A 20,321-nucleotide genomic window follows, 5' to 3' on the forward strand; every position below is an offset into this window, starting at 1 on the left:
ATTACACAAATGAATAACTACAATTAATTTTTTTCAATTATTGATACTATATGTAATAAAAAGAAAAAATAGTTATAATAAAATTTAAATATGTTCCTCCAGACAATTTAGGAGCAGATTACACAACTATTTTAATAATATGTATAGATTTATAATATCAATATAGTATAATTCTAGGTTTTTGAAAGGGTGTACAGAGATAAAAACCTAATAATTATAATTAATAAAGTTTTCACTTTTCAGGTAGTTAGCTTTAATAGGAAAGGAAGGGGTTACCAAACAAAATATGACTATTTTGCCCTAATTTACTCTACATTCTGCTAACGAGAATCCGATAACCCGAACTTAATCGGATCCAACCCGTTCAACATGGACCCGAATCCGTCCCATTCGCCAACCAAATTGCTTCCTTGAGATCTCAAGTAGTTCACTTTAGGAAAGGAATACCAAACACCGAAATGACTCTTTTGCCCTAATTTATTATACATTCTTGTAAAGAGGATCCGATAACCCAAATTGAATCGGATCCAAACCCGCACGATGCCGACCCGAATCCGCTCCATTCGGCAACCAAACCGCCTCCTTATTCTCGAGGTTCTCTAATGCCAAGCTCCTCTTCCTCTCACTTGTTCCTCGAAATCTAGGGTTTGCTTCTCCATTCGCGCGCTAGTGTTTCGCATCTTCTCCAGGAATGGGTGGTCGAGCGGTGCTATCCGATGAAGAAGGTGAGAATTTCTGATGCGTTTAATGGTTTGGATGGCAAAGTTTCTTGTTGTTGTTTACCTGATTGTTGGAATCCCCTTGTAGAAGAGTTCGAAGATGAGGAGGATGCGGGAGGGTCGAGGAAGCACGCTGTGGACAACGAAGGGCGGGATGATGACGATGATGAGGAGGAAGAGGAAGGTATGGTGGTGAGATTTGAGTTTTAGGGCAAGAATAGAATCAGTTATTTGTTTTTTTGATTTTTCTTTGTTCGCGTCTGTGTTGTGGAGTAGACGAGGGTCAGGATGAGTATGAGAAAGATGGATTCATAGTGGACGATGTTGAGGAAGAGGAGGAAGAAGAAGAGGAGGAGGAGAGGGCTGACAGCGATCAGGAAAGGCACCGAAAGAAGAGGAAGAAGAAGAGGTAACTAAAATTTGGTAAACTTGTTATTTTGATTTTTAAAGAATCTTTCTTTGTTGTTTGAGCTTGAATTGGATTATTGAATTGCAACAGAGAATCAGAGAAAAATTACGTACTTGATGAAGATGACTATGAGTTGCTGCAGGATAACAACATCACTGGCTTTCATAGACCGAAACCTGTACTTGTCTACATTCACTAAGTTTTTCTGATTGCAGTTAGTTGGTGTTGTTTTTGCTTATCATTATTTTTGGATTGTGACCATTCTTTTGTGAGCAGGGTAGCAAGTTCAAGCGACTGAAGAAGGCTGGGAGGGACTCAGAATTGGTGGAGCCAGGGTTCTCTGATGATGAAGAGGCTAACAGGAGCAGTAAGGGTGGCCGGACTGCAGAGGAGAAACTAAAACGTAGCTTGTTTGGTGACGATGAAGGTTGAAGTCCTTGAATCTGTTTGGTGTTGATTGTGTTCTTGTCCTAGTTTGGGGGTTTTTAATATAAACACATGGTGAAAGTTTACTGTAATGCTGCAGCGGTCCCTCTGGAGGATATTGCTGAAGAAGAAGAACAGCCTGAAGAAGAGGAAGATGCAGATATGATTGGTGATGAGGATGAAATGGCAGATTTTATTGTTGACGAAGATGTTGATGAGACTGGTGCTGTCGTGAGGTACTTGTTACTAATTATAATCAGTGCAGTTGCATACCATATATTTATGTATGTATCTGTATTTTCTTGTGCAAGTTATATTTAACAATCATTTTTGAATAGGAAGAAGAAAGTGAAGAAGAAGTCAAGGCAAGCACCTGGAGTTTCATCCTCCGCTTTGCAGGAAGCTCATGAAATATTTGGTGATGTTGAAGAGCTACTGCTGCTTCGGAAACAAAGGATGGCAAGGTCTGCTGGAGATGCTGATGTTTTGGGAGTAAAGAAGCTGGAGGATGAATTTGAGCCCTTAATTCTTTCAGAAAAGTATATGACAGAAGATGATGACAGAATACGGGAAACTGATGCTCCAGAGCGATTCCAGGTGATCAAATTTTGCCTACTGGCTGGATTCATTTTGGTGTGCGTATTATAACCACTAGTCATATTTTGGATGGATTCTTACTTTTGACTTTCTTGATTGCAGCTTTCTGAAATGATCACTGGTCCTCCTCCAACAGATGATAAGAATATTGAGGAGGAGAGTGCGTGGATATTTAACCAGTTAGCTGCTGGTTGCATGTCACCTTTGGTTACTGTGGACCAAGCCAAGGAGATTTACAAGGAGGAAATTGGAAATGTCTTGACAATGCTTCATCTGCAGAAGTTAGATGTAATTTTTCTTCTAATGTTTTTTTAATGATTCTCAAACTTCATATTCCACTAGAACTGTTGTGGAAAAAACATTTCACTCTCTTGATGTTTGTTGATGAGAATCTGTTTCCTGACGACATAGAAGTTATTAATTCTGACACTACTGCTGTTATGTATTTAGGTTCCTTTCATTGCAATGTATCGCAAGGAGTTATGTGGTAGTCTTTTGAAAGATCCTGAACTAGACATGTTAGACGGAGAAGGAAGAACTCCAAGAATGCAGTGGCATAAGGTATATTTGTTTTATGCGAAAGGCACCTAATAAATCCTAAATCATTATGTATGATTATTTACTAGCTATTGCTATTTAGCCTGAACCATTGCATGCTATCTTTTTAGGTGCTTTGGGCAGTATATTCCTTGGATAGAAAATGGTTACTTCTTCAGAAGCGGAAGAAAGCTCTTCAGGTTTATTATAGCAAACGATTTGAAGAAGAAGCACGAAGAATTGATGATGAAACAAGACTTGCTTTGAACCAGCAGCTATTCAAGTCTGTTACTGAGGCTCTTAAAAATGCAAAATCTGAAAGAGAAGTGGATGATGTTGATGCCAAGTTCAATTTGCATTTTCCGCCTGGTGAAGTCGAAGTGGAAGAAGGACAATTTAAAAGACCAAAGCGCAAAACATTGTATAGTACATGCTACAAGGCTGGTTTGTGGGAAGTTGCAAACAAATTTGGTTTTAGTGCTGAGCAATTTGGGAAGCTTCTGTCGTTGGAAGCTGTGGTTAGTTGGCATTTTTATTAATAAATTTTTCTTAGAGTAAAAGTAGCAGAAATCTGATGTAGAGTATTTACATTGATTTTAGAGGGATGAACTTGAAGATGGAAAGGAAACACCTGAGGAAGTAGCCGCAAACTTTACATGCGCAATGTTTGAAACTCCACAGGATGTTCTAAAAGGTGCTAGGCACATGGTAGGTTTTTGGTTTTTTTCTTGTTTTGGGCACTGTACTTTCAGGAAGTTTGGGCATATGAAAAATGCATGTGTTATATGGAAATGCTTCTTCTCTGTGTTCAACAATTAATTTCTTGCCTTCTTTTGTATTCTTTCTTCTCTAGGCAGCTGTGGAAATTGCTTGTGAACCGACGGTCAAAAAGCATGTGCGCAGTATTTTTTTATGGAGAAGGCTGTTGTCTCAACAAACCCCACTCCCGAAGGAAAATTGACGATAGATGAATATCATCAGCTCTATGCTGTGAAACATCTCATGTAACAAGCCCTTACACATGTTTGAAGGTGTGCAATGGCTAATTATTCAAAAAGCTGAAGAGGAGAAACTTCTTCAAGTTACTGTCAAGTTAATGGAAGACGTGCAGAAAAAATTATTAAGTGATGTGCTCGAGTACTATTTGAGTGAATGTGTTAGTAGGTCTGCTCAGCTTTGGAATGAGCAACGTAGTTTGATAGTGCACGATGCTCTTTTGAGTTTTATTCTTCCTTCAATGGAAAAGGAGGCTCGATCCCTTCTGACAGCTAGAGCCAAGAATTGGCTCCTTTTTGGAATATGGAAAACAGCTGTGGAATAAAAGTTTCGGTTGCTCCTTTTCATCGGAAAGAGTCTGAGGGAGACTCTGAGGATGACTTTGAATCAAGAGTCATGTCATGTTGTTGGGGACCTGGAAAGCCAGCAACAACTATGGTTATGTTGGACACATCAGGAGAAATGGTTGATGTGTTGTATGCTGGTTCCATTAGTATACGGTCCCAGGGTGTTGCTGAACAGCAACGCAAGAAAAATGACCAGCAGCGAGTGCTAAAGTTTATGACTGATCACCAGCCCCATGCTGTGTCTATTGGGGCTGCGAACTTATCTTGCAGAACGCTGAGGGATGATATATATGAGGTAATTCATAAATTAAAATTCAATTATGTTTACTGTTTACTGCCATGTTCAGTATGCTTATTGTGTTCCTAAGTTTTGAAAAAGATTTGCATGTTACAGTTGATAGGAGAAATTTACCTTGTATGATGATATTCTACTGAGTTACTGACTTGACTCTGTAAAGCATAGAAAACTTCAAGCATGATGTTGCTCTGTTTTTTCTTTTTGACATCATTTTTTCTGGAAATCGTGAGCATCAACATCACAGATTCATATTAATGAGATTTTTTTCATATAGATTTTTATATTGGCATAGGACCCAAAAGAGAACTGAAGATGCTAATGTTAGTCTTCTTCCTGGATAGGGTTGTTGTTGGACCCAGAAACATGTTTTCTTTTTTCTTTTCTAGAATTGGAACCAAATTCTAAACTTAAGGTTTCTCCTAGTCCAAGCCATCTTTAACATACACAACGGTGGGTATGTTCCATTTTGACATACAGTTAAGTTGCCTGTTTGACGTCATGAAACATTTGGGGATTTGATGTAAGTTGCATCAAATGGTGGTGAGAGACTTGCATCTAGGCAAGAATAAGAGAAGTGACCAGTTAGACCATAATCTCTTCAGGTATCATGATCAGTTTCCTGAATATACAGAATGGCCAACACGTAGTTGCTGATGAGATGGCCATTGTGATCTCTTCATGATTAGTTAGTTTGTTGGTCGTCTGGGACAGTATTTTCATTTATTTTGGCTTGTTCATTTTGATTTGTTAAAATTGTTTACAAAGACTACCTTCACCATTTGTTCTGGTTGATGATGATTTCTACTATCATATAATTTTATTTTATTTATTCAACGGCTCAAGGGAATCCCAAATTGAGAATGGTGTCAAAATTTTCATATATAAGGAATTATAGTATCATGTTCCAATTTTCACTGTTATGCAACAGATCATCCTATTGATATGGGATTTCATATAAGTTTCAGTTTGCAAATCTAGCTGTCTCTTATAGTGGTCGCCTTATGTTTGTTGGAATGATGGAGGGAATTGTTGTCTCTGCAACATTTTTGTTTAATTGTTTTTCTTTTCTGACCATGATTTTGAGCATAATATTTTTATTCTGTCCTTAAAAATGTTCAAACACATATCTTCACTTAAATTTTTATGTGACAGGTTATTTTTAAAATAGTTGAAGATCATCCTAAAGAGGTTAGCCGAGATATTGAAAACATTTCAATTGTTTTTGGGGATGAATCCTTGCCTCGCTTGTATGAGAATTCTCGAGTTTCTTCTGATCAACTACCTGGACAACCAGGTTAGAACAAATTAACACTGTGAAGCTTAGAAAGTTGAAGCCTCTTTTCATGCTAGAGCATTCAAAACTTTTTCTTATGCTGAAATCAATAAATTCTGTTTCAGGCATTGTAAAACGTGCTGTCGCTCTTGGTCGTTATCTCCAAAACCCTTTAGCAATGGTTGCTACGCTTTGTGGACCAGGAAAGGAGATTTTATCTTGGAAGCTTTGCCCGCTAGAACATTTTCTAACACCAGATGAGAAGTTTGAAGTAGTTGAACAGGTAATGGTAGACGCGACCAACCAAGTTGGCATAGACATAAATCTAGCGGCAAGTCATGAGTGGCTTTTTGCACCTCTGCAATTTGTTTCTGGACTAGGACCACGTAAAGCATCTGCTTTGCAGAAATCATTTGTAAGGGCTGGTTCTGTTTTCAACAGAAAGGAAATTCCCATTGGAAAGTTTATTAAGAAGAAAGTCTTCATTAATGCTGTTGGATTTTTACGCGTCCGCCGAAGTGGTGCTGCAAGCTCTAGTAGTCATATCATGGACTTATTAGATGACACAAGGATACATCCTGAGTCGTATGACTTGGCTAAAAATCTAGCTAAAGATGTCTATGCTGAGGATGCTTCACATGATCCAAATGATATTGATGATGAGGCACAGGAGATGGCTATCGAGCATGTTAGAGAAAAACCAGATATGCTGAAGGCATTAGACATTGATGAATATGCCAAGAGCTTCTTTGATCGGCATGGCAACCAAAAACGAGAGACATTATATGATATAAAAATGGAACTTTTAAATGGTTTCAAGGACTGGCGCATTCCTTTCAAAGAGCCAAATGGCGAAGAGGAATTTGCTATGCTTTCTGGTGAAACAGATGAGACAGTTTCAGAGGGAAGGATTGTTCAAGTAACTGTTCACAATATTATGGAAAATCGTGTTCTATGTCACTTTGACTCGGGCTTGAAAGGGATGGTTATGGCTGAAGATTTTGATCAAAATGGTGATTTTGAGAAGGTGCGAGAAGGTGACATACTCAGTTGCAAGGTTAAAAATATCAATAAAAACAGATTTGTGGTGTATTTGACTTGCAAATTAGATGAGCCTATGAGAAGACAACATTTAATCCCTAGAGATCCTTATTGTGCTCCGGATGACAAGAACAGCCGACAAAGTGAGCAAGACAAGGTTAGGAAGGAAAAAGGAGCTTGCTAAGAAGCATTTCAAGCCAAGAATGATTGTTCATCCACGCTTTCAGAATTTGACAGCTGATGAAGCAATGGAGGTAATATTATCTGGGCTGCTAGATCTTGATTTTTATCTTTTTTTCTAATTGTTGATTATGTTTTCCCTACCACACATATGATTGGCAGCTCCTTTCTGACAAGGATGCTGGTGAAAGCATCATTCGGCCTAGTTCTAAAGGTCCTTCTTTTCTGACCTTGACCCTGAAAATTTATGATGGAGTATATGCTCACAAAGACATTGTTGAGAGTGGGAAAAGATCACAAGGACATCACAAGTTTGCTTCGTCTTGGGAAAACATTAACAATCGATAAGGAAAATTTTGAAGATCTCGATGAGGTCAGTGCATCAATTTCATTTTTGTAGGTAGTGTTATTTTTTTGTGATGATTATTGCAATACCAGTTCATGTGATCATCATGTGAACTGATGAAGTTTCATGAGCTGATAATACTAGTTTTACATTTCACGCTGGTGCGCGTGCGCACACACACGAGATGTATGAGAAGGATGTTTTCCTAATAGGTAAATTATTAGATCCATAACATCTATGCCAGCTCATTTGTTTGATTGCATCCAAAGCTTTTCACTTTCAGGCTCCTACTGGGCACATGAATATAGTGCCAGCAATACTATACCTGAAATCTGGTTTATGATACCATGGCTGCTTTAAATTATGAAGCAGCAAAGTTAGTGAAAGACTTTCTTGTGAGAAAATTAGAAAGTCTCCCTTAACAATATCTCAGTTTTAGAAAAAAGTGAGCCTCTGGTTCAGGTACAAGGTACTATCATTACCACCTGGATAATTAGAGATCCGCAAAAATTTGTTAATAATATTTCCGATTTCATCTTCTGAATGATGAGAACTAACTATGTAGCATCTACATCGATAATTCAAGTATTGTATGCGTCATTAGTCCGATCCTTTGTAAGAACTACCCGTAATAATGAACTTGCAAAATGGGAGCTCAACTGTGTCTGTGGCATGTTATAGTTTGTCACATCACTGAAACATGTTATGAGTATTCTCTTTTCTATTTTTAACTGCGCTAGTACACTTGCATTCTAGAAGCGTCGGGTTTTTCATCATTTATTATAAATAATGCGAGGGAATTTTTTTTGGTTAACAATTGTGAATTATTTTAATTCTTTTTATGTAAAGCTTGCTTTTGTTGCTGCTTCTTTGCATTTACATTTATATGCAAATGCTGCCATTTATGGTCCAATTCAATGGTTTATTGAATTGTTACCCTTGATTGTGCAAAGTAATGATTCATAAAGCTTTTGGTCTATTGACATCGTGTCCTTGCGTAGGGTGTTTGTATCCTGCCGAGGAGGCGGGATCAAACATCAGCTCATGTAAGGTGGGGGCGCAGGTGCCTCAGATGGTAATTCCATGCCTATGTGCGCTCTTGACGTAGCTTGTCCACATTTTGTCAAAAGTCATGACCTTGTTCCAACCATTGCAAGTCAGCCATCCATTTCCATGGAAAAAGTCTGGCTAGTTTGCTTTTATGCCGAGTATTGCAAGATGTGATTTGGGAATGTACATTTTGCTTATCCATAGGTTTTAAAATATTGCATTTCATTTAGTTTGAACTGATAGTGGCTGACAGTCCTTTCTGCATATTCAACCTGTTCTTCACATAAAATGAGTTCCATTTGTTGGCTGTCCTAAGATAGCTCATCATCTCCATTTTTTTTGTAGAACCCTGCTGTTTATCAAGGGAACACCCGTTTTTTTCCCAGTTGTTTTCTGCTAAGTTTGGCTTGTTTGTATTTCTTTTGCTGCTTTTACCAGGTCATGGATAGATATGTAGATCCATTAGTCAGTCACCTGAAAAATATGCTTGGTTACCGCAAATTCAGGAGAGGCTCTAAAGCAGACCTTGATGAACTATTGAAGATGGAGAAGGCAGAAAATCCCATGAGAATAGTGTATTGTTTTGGCATTTCTCATGAACATCCAGGAACTTTCATCTTGTCATATATCAGGAATGCTAATCCTCATCATGAGTATATTGGCTTGTATCCAAAAGGCTTTAGGTTTCGGAAAAGGGATTTTGAAGACATTGACCGCCTTGTGGCTTACTTTCAAAGAAATATTGATAAGCCACCTGATGCAGGACCTTCACTGCGAACTGTTGCGGCTATGGTTCCAATGAAAAGTCCAGCTTCTGGTGGATCAGCAGGTGGGGATTGGGCAGGCTCTAACAATGATTGGAGAGGTTCCTCCCATCCAGACAGGGAAAGGTCTTCTACTCCTAATTCAAGAACTGGTAAGGCCATATGAACTAGTAGATTTTTCTATGACATTGCAGTTATTGTGGGTTTAATTGCTTTTTGATGTCAATACGATTGTTCAGTTTCTGTTTTCTACATGAATTAGCAAATATTTATGGTGACCTGTAAGCTCTCACACCTACTCTCTTTAAAGTTTTTAGGCAAAGACAAGTTTTAGAAGCTCTACTTTTAAATGAAGGATAGGACAAGAAAAAGACCTTTTAATCCAATAGCTTCATAATGTCTTCCTTCTCATGGTGTTTGATTGTTATCTGACCATGAAAATCTTTCTGGTTATCAATGGATGTTCTAATAGGCATATTACATTGTCAAGTTCCCTTGATGTCTACAAATGCTCATGCAGTTCCTTTTGCTGCATTTCCTGTTTCTAAGTAGGTGGCAGATATGGTGGTCGTGACCATCCAAGTGGTCTTCCAAGATCTGGTCGTGGGTTCGGGCGTGGAAGAAACAATGAAGGCAGGGATTCTGGTTTTGGTTCCGGTGGATGGGGTTCTGGACCAAAGAACAATGATGATGGTGGTATGAACAGCTTTCCTGGGGCTAAAGTTCAAAATTCCCCTGGCAGGGAGATGTTCCCCGGTGGATGGAGTGGTGGCAATGGTGGTAGACGGGGAGGTGGTGACAACGCCACTGGTAATGGTGGCGGTGACAGTCGATGGGGTGGTTCTCGGGATTCCAATCGTGTTGGCAGAGCAGCTGGCGGGGGTAGAGATAGCGGTAATGGTGGCTGGGGTGGAGGTGGCAGTGAAGGTTGGGGTGGTAATGCTAATGGAGGTGGTGGTTCCTCCAGTTGGGGCGGGGCCGGGGTAGCGTGGCGGGCGGTGGTGGCAACAATGATGATTCTGGCTGGGGTAGTGGTTCTGGTGGTGGAGGTGGCTGGGCTGGCTCAGCCAAGAATTCGACGGAACCCCAGGCTGCGGAAGCTGGAAGTGGGTGGACCGGTGGTGGCGGTGGTGGCGGTGGCTCCGGCAGTGGCTGGTGAAAGTTTATTGACATAACAAGCCTTAATTTTTTTCTTTTATCCCTTGTTGTTTCAAGCCTTTTGATTTTTGGTATCATGTATAGTTGTTTGGAGGATTCACTTTATTTTGCTTGTTAGGGCTTAAACTGTTTTAACTCAATGGAACATGTTTATAGATGATATATAACCAATGGGGTCGTTTCCTTCATTTTTATTTGTTGCATCTTTTCCTGACAAAGAAAGAGGATATCTGAATAGCTTTTGCTCGTTTTTGGTTATCTTCTTAGAATTGTAGCTTCAAGTATGGTTATGCCTTGATTTAGGTATAGATAGATTCTCTTATATTTTGCCAAGTTAACAATTGATGCTATTTATTTATTTATTTATTTATTTATTTATTTTTATTGGGAGGTTTTTTTTGTCTCTTTTAAATATTAAAATTTTAAAATGTTCAAATTTTGCAAAGCTGTCTTTGTTTATATTTTGTTAAACTTTCTATTATGTTATGTTTTATGTTCACATAAATATTTGCTGGATTATTTTCTAAACTAGATAGCAGCAGGTTCAAGGAAAAAGATTTCTTGTAAGTCTTTAGTTGAGAATGGTGCATATGAAAGTGAAGTTAGAAAATGAATGGCACTTCATCATGCACTTTGGCCGTGCTTCACAATTTGATTTTTAATGATGTATTTACAAAGTCATTATTACAAATGCAAAATTGTTCTTGTATATATTTATGATGTATTATTATTGGGAAAATCATGAACTAAAATATTTATTAAAATTTCAGTTTAATATCATGAATACTGGTAGATTCATGGTTTACTTTTGAGTCAATGCAGAAATGTCATTTGCAGTGTGTACAACATTAATGCTTGGTGCATGCCATGTTCTGGTTGAAGGTGACTTTGCATAGTCCTGAGCATTCATTGGTTTCTCAATGCATGCCGGGTCATGCACGTTAGAAGATTTTTAAGCTTGTAAAAATATTTATTTTAGTTTAATTGATATAAACCTACGCGTTATTTTATACTCTGCTATATCAGTTTAAAGGGATAAAAACAAACAAATAAATATCATTCAGGATCAAATTAAAATAATAACAAGATATACAACTAGTAATTTTAAATAACTTGAATTTATAGAGCCATGATTTAAGCTTTTAGATTTGAATCCTGACTATAACTCTCTAGACTATGAACAAATGCTTAATTCACTTTGACACTGTACGTAAAAGTATAAAAAAGAGGCAAAATGATGAAATTATACACTAATATAACAAAAAAAATAACTTGACTCAATTACCATCTTCACATTAGGAGGATTGTAACTTGTACCTTGCCAAGTTGAGTTGGTGGCTTCTCCACTTCATCAAAATAAATAAATAAATAAATAATTTTAAGTCCAAATAACAAATTAAAATAGTCCTCAAAATGACTAGGAACAGATACAGGGACTATGACCTCTAATGAAGACTGTAGAAGTCATGGTCCTCATGGAGTTTTAATGTGCATGGAAATTTGGAGTTAGAAAAGGTAAAAGATGTGGAAATAGTCATGAATCATTGCTCTATTTAAAGAGATGAATTTTGAGCTATTGAGAGATCACCAAAGGTATTGATCAATATTTGCATTGTAGTGAATCAATTCCCCATGGCTATCTTTAGTGCCTTTTCCATCTTTGCCACTTGTTTAGCTCTTGGATTTCTTGTGACAATGCCAATAGGTAATCTTTTCTTCTCTTATTTATTTATTTATTATCAATTTTTTTTTTTTATTTGAGAAGTTAAAGACTATATTATGTTACATAAAATCTTAGTTTTTCAGGGGTAATATTGGGATGAACAACCAGTGTTATCCCACTATCACTGACCAAAAATTTAAAATAAATATGATTAATCTTGATGGCCATATGATATAGCAGAGCCAATGCATTTAGTGTACTATTACATTTCTATCACCAGTTTCAAAATTTTTTCTTCTTTTAATTAACTTGAGAATTTATGCAATATGTTTAAGAATATTATTATAATATATATAATAATCTGCACAATATATTTACTTTAAATATCATACAATTCATGCATTAGTTGGATTAACTGTGCATTTCTTTCAACTAATTTACCTTTATCATTATTAATATATAGTGGCTTTATTAATAATACGGTTATGATAATATATAGGGGGAGAATCTATTGGAGTTTGCTATGGTAGGCTTGGCAATGATCTACCTCAACCAAGTGATGTTGTGGCTCTCTATAAGTCCAAGAATATTGGAGCTATGAGAATCTATGACCCTTATGACGCTGCCCTTCAAGCTCTAAAAGGCTCTAATATTGAACTCATCCTTGATGTCCCTAGTAATGATGATAATAATGAGCTTCAACGTTTGGCTTCTGACTCATCAGCAGCAAATGACTGGGTTAAAAACAACATTGTATCTTATTGGCCAGATGTTAAATTCAAGTATATTGCAGTTGGCAATGAAGTTATCCCTGAAAAAGAAAACTTGATGCAATATGTGCAACCAGCCATGCAAAATATCTACAATGCATTATCTTCATATGGACTTCAAGATCAAATTAAGGTTTCAACTTCTGTTTCCTTTAGAGTGGTTGACTCAACATCTCCTCCTTCTCATGGTGTGATTGCTTCTGCTGCACAACCAAGCATGGTACCCATCATCCAATTCCTTAGCAAGATAGGAGCTCCTCTCTTAGTTAATGTGTATCCTTACTTCAGTTATACAGAGAATCCTGACAAAATTAGTATTGACTTTGCCCTATTTACTTCTCCTAATTTTGTGGTAAATGATGGATCTTTGAACTATCAGAACCTATTTGATGCCATGGTTGATTCATTGTATTATGCTTTAGAGAAGTCTGGTGGATCCAATGTAGGTATTGTTATATCTGAGAGTGGTTGGCCTTCTGCTGGTGGAGATGCAGCTAGCATAGAAAATGCACAGACTTATAACCAGAATTTAATTAAACATGTGGGGCAAGGAACACCAAAAAGACCTGGAGCAATAGAGACTTATATATTTGCAATGTTTAATGAGAATAATAAGGGACCAGAGGAAAGAGAAAAGCATTTTGGACTTTTCTATCCTGATCAATCTCCTGTTTATCCTATTAATTTTTAGTATATGAACAATACTGTTATTACTGTATCATATAATAAAGATTGTGGTATTTATATCACATATTTATTTGAATAAATAATTAGTTTTTGGGTGTACCATGAAACATTATCAATAAATTATCTTTTACTTAATAATAGTATTTTGCATGAAAGATGACAAACTAAAGAAAAATTAGGATATATGATTCATTATCAATGAATTTGGATTATTTTTTTTATTATTTTGTTTATTTTCCTTCATTCTGTATTAATGTGATATGATGAGTGTCATATGGGAATAGTTGAGACGGTTGAAATGATAGGTATTTTTCTCATGAAATAAAATACATTCATTTGCCTGTCAATAAAGATAAAAATGCAACCCAAAAACTAAATGATAAAATAATAAAAAAAAAGATATCATTTGTTGCTAGAAATGAAGGATTTCAATCTCATTATCACTTATTTTTTCTTTATATAATATGCGAAATTTATTTATTATTTAGTATATTTTTAAAATTTAAAAATTCATGTGAAATTGTTTTTTTCTAATTATATAAAATCTAATATTCTAATATGATAGAAATAATCATAATTAAATAAATGACAATCTATATGAAAAAAGCCAAATATATATATATATATATATATATATATATATATATATATAAACATCTGATTATCTGATTAAAAACAAGAGAAAATAAGAAACTGAAATCAGTAAAAAAATAGAAGGATAATTAGAATTATATGACACACACATAATTAGAAGAGTCCTCAAAAGCCATTCTCCTCAATTTAATTGAGAAACAAAAATATGAAAAATAACATATAATAGTTATACTACCACCAAAAAGTAGAAGAAGTTATATTTATTGTTTTGATTGTACTTCATATTCATACTTCTTTATTGGAATGAATTTATCCTTCTTAATTAATTGATGATATAATAATTTTTAGCATGAAATGAATTTTAGTATAATTTATAAATTTTGAAGAAAATATCAATGGCATCGGCTATCATATGGGTTACTTGATGATGTGGGATTATGTAGAGAATCCATGTTTTTCCATAACCAAACACTCACTGGCTGTTTTTTTTTTCTTATCATTCTGTCATATTTAGTTTTTTCTTTCAATATTGAAAGTGGTGTACTTAACTTTAATGTAAGTAAGATAAAAGGTAAAATAAACAAAGTACTTCAATTATAAAAATTAATATATGAGTTATTTTTAGAGATAACATATTTCATTTTAAATTGTTAATCCTTAAAATATCTTTCCCTTCAATTTTTTCCTTCATTTTCAGCCACCAAAATAAACACAGTGGTAAAGATAACTTTTTATTAATATATAAATATAAAAATATAAAATACAGATACCAAACATGTTTAGTTGTTGTGCCCATCTTCATAGTATATGATTTAGTTGATTAAACTTTATTTTATTTTAGCTACATCATAGTTTTTCCTCCAATATTATTTAGAGTTTAGAAATTAATAGAGTATACAGGTGTTCCATCAGGATTAAAAAGTCCAAAATGCTTCTCATACTCTGGTGATTTTTGGTTCTCATTGAACATTGCATAAACAAAAACCTCCATAGCTCCAGGTCTCTTTGGTGTTCCTTTCCCCACATGATTAATCAAGTTTTGGTAATAAGTCCTAGCATTATCAACACTTGCTGCATCTCCGCCAGCGGAAGGCCAACCACTCTCTGATACCACAATACCCACATTAGATCCACCAGCCTTTTCTAAAGCTGAATACATTGTATCAAGCATGGCATCAAACAAGTTTTGATATTTGAAAGATCCATCTGTCACCACTGTCCCAGGAGATGTAAATAGAGCATAGTTTATATCAATGATGTCCTTGTTGTTAATATAAGTTAAGTAAGGGTACACATTAACTAGAAGAGGTGATCCAGTTGAATTTAAGAATTGGATGATAGGTACTAAATTTAACATCACTTCAGAGGAGAATAACCCAGCTAAAGGTGAGGAAAATGTATTAGTTAGGAAAAATGTGGCTAGGAATACTACAGTTGAAACCTTGATTTCATCTTCCCTGCCCACTGACAACAATGCAGTGCGAATATTTCGTATAGCTGGGAGCACATATTGTGCCATCTTTCCGGGAATAACTTCATTTCCAACTGCTATGTACTTGAATTTAATTTGTGAGAAATAAGGTTTAATATTGGTTTGCACCCAAACGTTTGCTGCTGAAGGATCAGAAGCGAAACTTTGGAGATTATCATTGGAAACACTAAGCATTATTTCAATATTTGAGCCTCTGAGAGCTTCAAGAGCAGAAAGATTGGGATCATAGAGTCTCATGGCTGTAATGTTATTGGATTGGTAGAGAGCTACAACTTCACTTGATTGGGGGTAAATTATCACCAAGTGTGCCATAACATACTCAATTGATTGTCCACCTGCATGTTAGTTGCACAATTTTTAGATTATGATGATGATGATGTCTAAGTTAGTAGTTCATTTAAATTCATTGAAAACAAATAAATTAATTTTGCATTGAAATATAATTCGAAAACTAAATTTTGCTTTGCTTGTTCAAATTCATTTTAATAACACTGAATAAGTTATTGATATAATAATAATAATAATAATAATAATAATAATAATAATAATAATTTCATTTTGCCTTTTTAAGGAGGGGTTTGCTTGATCAAACTTATCATCGTAGCTCAAACTCTCCAAATTTGATTAGATTGTTATTGCATAATAGATCAAGCTTTAAATAATTAAATAAAAAGATTTGAAGAATATAACAAAAAGTTGAACTCGGTTATGTTATTGCTCAAGTCATTTCAAATTAATACTTTTTAAAAATTTGTTAATATTTTAATTTTTATTTTGAAACTATGTTATTAGAGCATTTAATTTTTTAATTTTTATGGATTACTCAGCTCAAATAGTAATTAGAACACACTTTTTCTGATTATAGAGTGTATTAAATAAATTGTCTAGTGATCCATCATTTACTATCAATAACTAATCTCACTCTCCAAAATTAATATTTTATTTAATTAATTTTTATTAATTTTAAATGCCCAAAATCTATGAGCGCCAATGAAAATAACAAAAATAGTTGAAAATTCTCTTGGATATTTTTTCTTTTGAAGAACATATAACAAAATTCTTTTGAGGATTTAAATATGAAAAAGTCAGAGGATGGATTCAAACGCTCAACCAACACACCATCAAGGGTTTTTTATTAACACAATGAAACTGAGCCCTTGTGTATGCCCTCAGACTATGTCAAGCATTGTGGTCTTTTTCTCAAATTAAATGTATGCTAGTTTGATGTAAATAGAAAAGTTATATATATATATATAATGCTCAAAAATACAAATAAAATAAAAGAAAATAAATAAAAAAATACAAATAAAATTTGTTTCTCTTCTCTTTTCAAAATATATTATATGCACATATAGGTAAATAAATAAAATTGGATGCATAAATCTATACATGTAAATTAGAAAATTAGATGCATAAATAGTTATAAAATACAAAAAGAAAGTAGCGTTATACCTCTTGGCATGGTGATAAGAACTCCAAGGGCTAATACAATGGCAAACATAGTGATGTGATTATGGATTGCCATTGTAATTGATTTTCCAAAAACTCAAGATTAATATATATATATATATATATATATATATAGCTTCCATATTTACCTCTTTATATAGAGGAAGGATCCACGATTGTTTTCAATTTATGTTTCTAAATTCTTGGTATTGACATAAGAATGGATGCGCATATAAGTGGTCGAATCTATCCCTTAATGAATGTACCATGACAGTCAACTTGTCTCCATGCAAGGACTATCTAACTTTTTCCGTGGTTTTCCAATTTTTATGTGGAATCAAATTTTTTTTTTTTATTTTATTTGGTTAGAATATTTTTTTTTAAATTTTTTTTATTTTTTTACTTTTATTGTTTTTCATCTTATGTCCGCATCTATCTATTGATATTGATATTTAATTTGAATATTTTTTAGAGCAATTATCCGGTTCAATTCATATGAGAAATTAATTATATAGTTAAATTCTTTTTTTAAAAAAATATTTATATATCTTAAATGTCAATGACCTCTTAATTTATTTGCGTTGGATCTTCTGCATAGATTGTTCGTGTCCTCTTAAAGTGATAAGTTCAATTAATTAATTAATTATTTATCCCAAAAAAATATTGTATTGTCCTTCTGCATGGATCTTATGCATAGTTTGTCTATATTTTATCAATATATATATATATATATCCCAAAATTTCCTAATTAATTAATTATTTATGAAAATATTATACCATAGTAACATAAACTAATTTAATTTATATTTATATTTTTCTTATTAAAAAGGAAAGGCAAAGCTTGTTTATAAATTTAATAAAGCAAACCTCCTTTAAAAATTAAGAAAAATTTTGTTCCTCCGTAAATTTATACCAATATTATTCTAAGTTTCCTTCCTATATGAACGAACGTAAATTTCTCTAAAATAATTTAAATTCTCTCAGAACTATGAACGTAAACTTCTCTAAAATAATGACATTTCTTTAGGTACTAATTCATGATGCTATTTAATCTAATATTTGGATTGAATTTTTTAAAATCTATTATTGTAATTATTTTATTGAACTTATGAAAAGATTTTTTTACTGTATTTATAAAGAAATAGCAGATAAACTTTTCTCCTCTCGAGTTATGATATTATTAAGTATTTGTGTTATTTTATTTGTATTTATTTATTTATTTATTTTATTTTGTGGGAAAAAGAATGGAGATAGACCAAAAACATGATAATAGTTTGAGACTTCATCAATATTGAATTTTCCATGTACTAACATATATGGTTTGAGACAAGGAATATTCAAATTGAATTTTGTTGAAGTACTAGGTAAGTACATGGACTTTGCTCTAAATTGAGGTTGCGTTTGTGGGTTTTGTACTATCGGAGAGTGGTTCCTAAGGAAAATAAACCTTACTTTATTTTTATGTGTTTTTATAAATAATATATAAATTAATTATTTTTATTTTAAATAGATAAATCATGTTGTATTAGATTAAAAAAATTCTAAACAATTCAAAACACAGGTAATGGATAAACACAAAAATATAAAATCTACCAATTTTTTTACAAATAGTAATTTTTTTTGAAAGATTAAAACTTCTCAAACTCCAATATAAATTTATGTACTAACATATATTGTTATTTATTTCTGTATCTTAGTGTTCGGTATTTGAAATGGCCATTTTATGGCTTTTGAAAATTTGATTTTTCCAAACAAATGTGTTAAATTCCAGCGGTTTAATGAAAATACAATACAAATGTCATAATTATCTACCTATATACCCCAAATCTTTGGTTTTATATTTAATGATGTTGTTATTAAGGGTAGACAATAAAAATGGTTCCATATATTTTTGTGTATTTGTATTTCGGTTACCCAGTTTTAAAAAGTTATGATTTGGTTCTTTACATTTAGTTTTTGTTACGATTTGATCACCAACATCACAGCCATCATGTGGCATATTATGTGACATATATTTTCTCACCTCGTAACTTTTTTTTTTTTTTTGAGAAAGACGACAAGCACCGAAACTCAGGGATGAACACGTGGGGGAGCCGCGCTCACCATCGAACCATGCCCTAACCTTACGCGAGATGGGGATCGAACTCGGAGAGCCACGCTCAACACTTGAGGCGAATACTCTACACAAAGGACCTGATGCCAATAGACCAAATGATCGTTGGCTACCTCGTAACTTTTTAAAGTTATGCAACCAAAATAAAAACATAAACAAAATACCATTTAAGTTATTTACCCTATTATTAATATTCTTCAGATGTACATAAACAAAATTTATATGATAATTTTGTTTTTTTTAAAAGGTAATTTATTACACTAGCGTGTGTTCCAACTATTAGATTGAAAAACAAAAAAAGTCAAGGATGAACTCTCTTTTTCTCTTTCTATGTTTTATTATTAGTTTTAAAGTTTCTTTATATTTCGATTTGATTTTTACATGAAGCTATCTATCAATTATGTTGGGTTAGTTATCATATTGTTTAAATATTCAAACTTTATTTGGATATAGTTTCAAACTTTATTTGGATATAGTTTCTAATCTCTATAAAAAATAGTTGCTTGAGAAAAAAAATTAGGTTGTGTTTGATTACCCTTTTTTTCTTGGAAAAATTTTCTACAGGTCATTTTTGAGCTAAATAGGTTGTTTGTTTGCCAAAATTTTCCGTGAAATTTTTTTCCACAGACTCTATCACGTGACCCTATTTCCCTCAAATCAGTGAAAAATTTTTCCTGCCTCCACCTTGGGAAAAATTTTCCAGGGAAAACGTAAGGGGCTATATGAAAAGATAACGTGCGATTGAAATATTTAAAATAACTTTTCTTTTAAAAATTTAAAAGAAAAGTTTTTCCTTTTCTTTTAATTTTTTTTAAAAAAGATAAATTATATAACTTGATAATATTTTAAATAAATTTATCTAGATTAGTGAACAGATCCCGTGACGATTTTGATGGTATGATTCAATTCCACGTAGCGTTAAGATTCAATTCCACTAGCGCTGTTTATAATTTAATAATTTTTAAAAAAGTTTTCATGGAAAATGTGACTTTCTCCAGGGAAAATTATTGCAATCAAACAACAAATGAGGTTTTTTCCATGGAAAATGTTTCATTTTCCGTGGAAAATAAGAGCAATCAAACAACAAAATTTGAACTTTTTCATAGAAAATTTTTGATTTTCTAGCTAGATTATAATGCCAATCAAACGACTCTTTTTTCATTTTCCATGTAAAATTTTTCTATGGAAAAATTTTTTTTTCCAGTCATTTTTCATGTTGCCAATCAAACACAGCCTTAGAGCCACTGAATAAGTAGGGTTTCCCAATTTTCCTTTATTTAAATCAACCTAAGGAATATAAGCCTTCTTTTATTTTCATGAGTCTATATAAATAATATATAAATTAATTATTTTTTTGTAAAATAGATAAATCATGTTGCATTAGATAAAAAAATATAAACAATTCAAAATAT

The 20,321-nt window shown here is 33.6% G+C and overlaps 3 protein-coding genes across 3 annotated transcripts; 2 read left to right on the forward strand and 1 right to left on the reverse strand.

Annotated features, from left to right (window-relative positions):
- Nucleotides 1-580: 580 nt before the first annotated feature.
- Nucleotides 581-10,337, forward strand: LOC120265890 (transcription elongation factor SPT6 homolog). Its single transcript, XM_039273846.1, is given in 24 exon segments — nucleotides 581-725; nucleotides 808-903; nucleotides 996-1,128; nucleotides 1,219-1,306; nucleotides 1,405-1,555; nucleotides 1,655-1,790; nucleotides 1,893-2,151; nucleotides 2,254-2,439; nucleotides 2,602-2,712; nucleotides 2,820-3,206; nucleotides 3,289-3,396; nucleotides 3,542-3,595; nucleotides 3,598-3,693; nucleotides 3,695-3,979; nucleotides 3,981-4,007; nucleotides 4,009-4,326; nucleotides 5,482-5,623; nucleotides 5,728-6,812; nucleotides 6,814-6,897; nucleotides 6,986-7,108; nucleotides 7,110-7,196; nucleotides 8,658-9,135; nucleotides 9,533-9,954; nucleotides 9,957-10,337. Coding segments are annotated over 24 exon segments (5,076 nt in total). The 5' UTR covers nucleotides 581-691; the 3' UTR covers nucleotides 10,143-10,337.
- A 1,396-nt stretch (nucleotides 10,338-11,733) lies between these two features.
- LOC120265896 (glucan endo-1,3-beta-glucosidase-like) lies at nucleotides 11,734-13,363 on the forward strand. The gene is made up of 2 exons (XM_039273851.1): nucleotides 11,734-11,846; nucleotides 12,304-13,363. Exons 1-2 carry the CDS (start codon nucleotides 11,774-11,776, stop codon nucleotides 13,263-13,265), a joined length of 1,035 nt encoding a protein of 344 aa, XP_039129785.1. The 5' UTR covers nucleotides 11,734-11,773; the 3' UTR covers nucleotides 13,266-13,363.
- Nucleotides 13,364-14,628: 1,265 nt separating this feature from the next.
- On the reverse strand, nucleotides 14,629-16,891 carry LOC120265897 (glucan endo-1,3-beta-glucosidase-like). The gene is made up of 2 exons (XM_039273852.1): nucleotides 16,800-16,891; nucleotides 14,629-15,682 (listed from the first exon to the last, which is right to left on the reverse strand). The coding sequence occupies exons 1-2, from the start codon at nucleotides 16,870-16,872 to the stop codon at nucleotides 14,733-14,735; spliced, it is 1,023 nt and encodes a 340-aa protein (XP_039129786.1). The 5' UTR covers nucleotides 16,873-16,891; the 3' UTR covers nucleotides 14,629-14,732.
- Between the last annotated feature and the right edge of the window lie 3,430 nt (nucleotides 16,892-20,321).

This window comes from Dioscorea cayenensis, chromosome 7 (assembly GCF_009730915.1).
Source record: "Dioscorea cayenensis subsp. rotundata cultivar TDr96_F1 chromosome 7, TDr96_F1_v2_PseudoChromosome.rev07_lg8_w22 25.fasta, whole genome shotgun sequence".
Taxonomy (NCBI): Eukaryota; Viridiplantae; Streptophyta; class Magnoliopsida; order Dioscoreales; family Dioscoreaceae; genus Dioscorea; species Dioscorea cayenensis.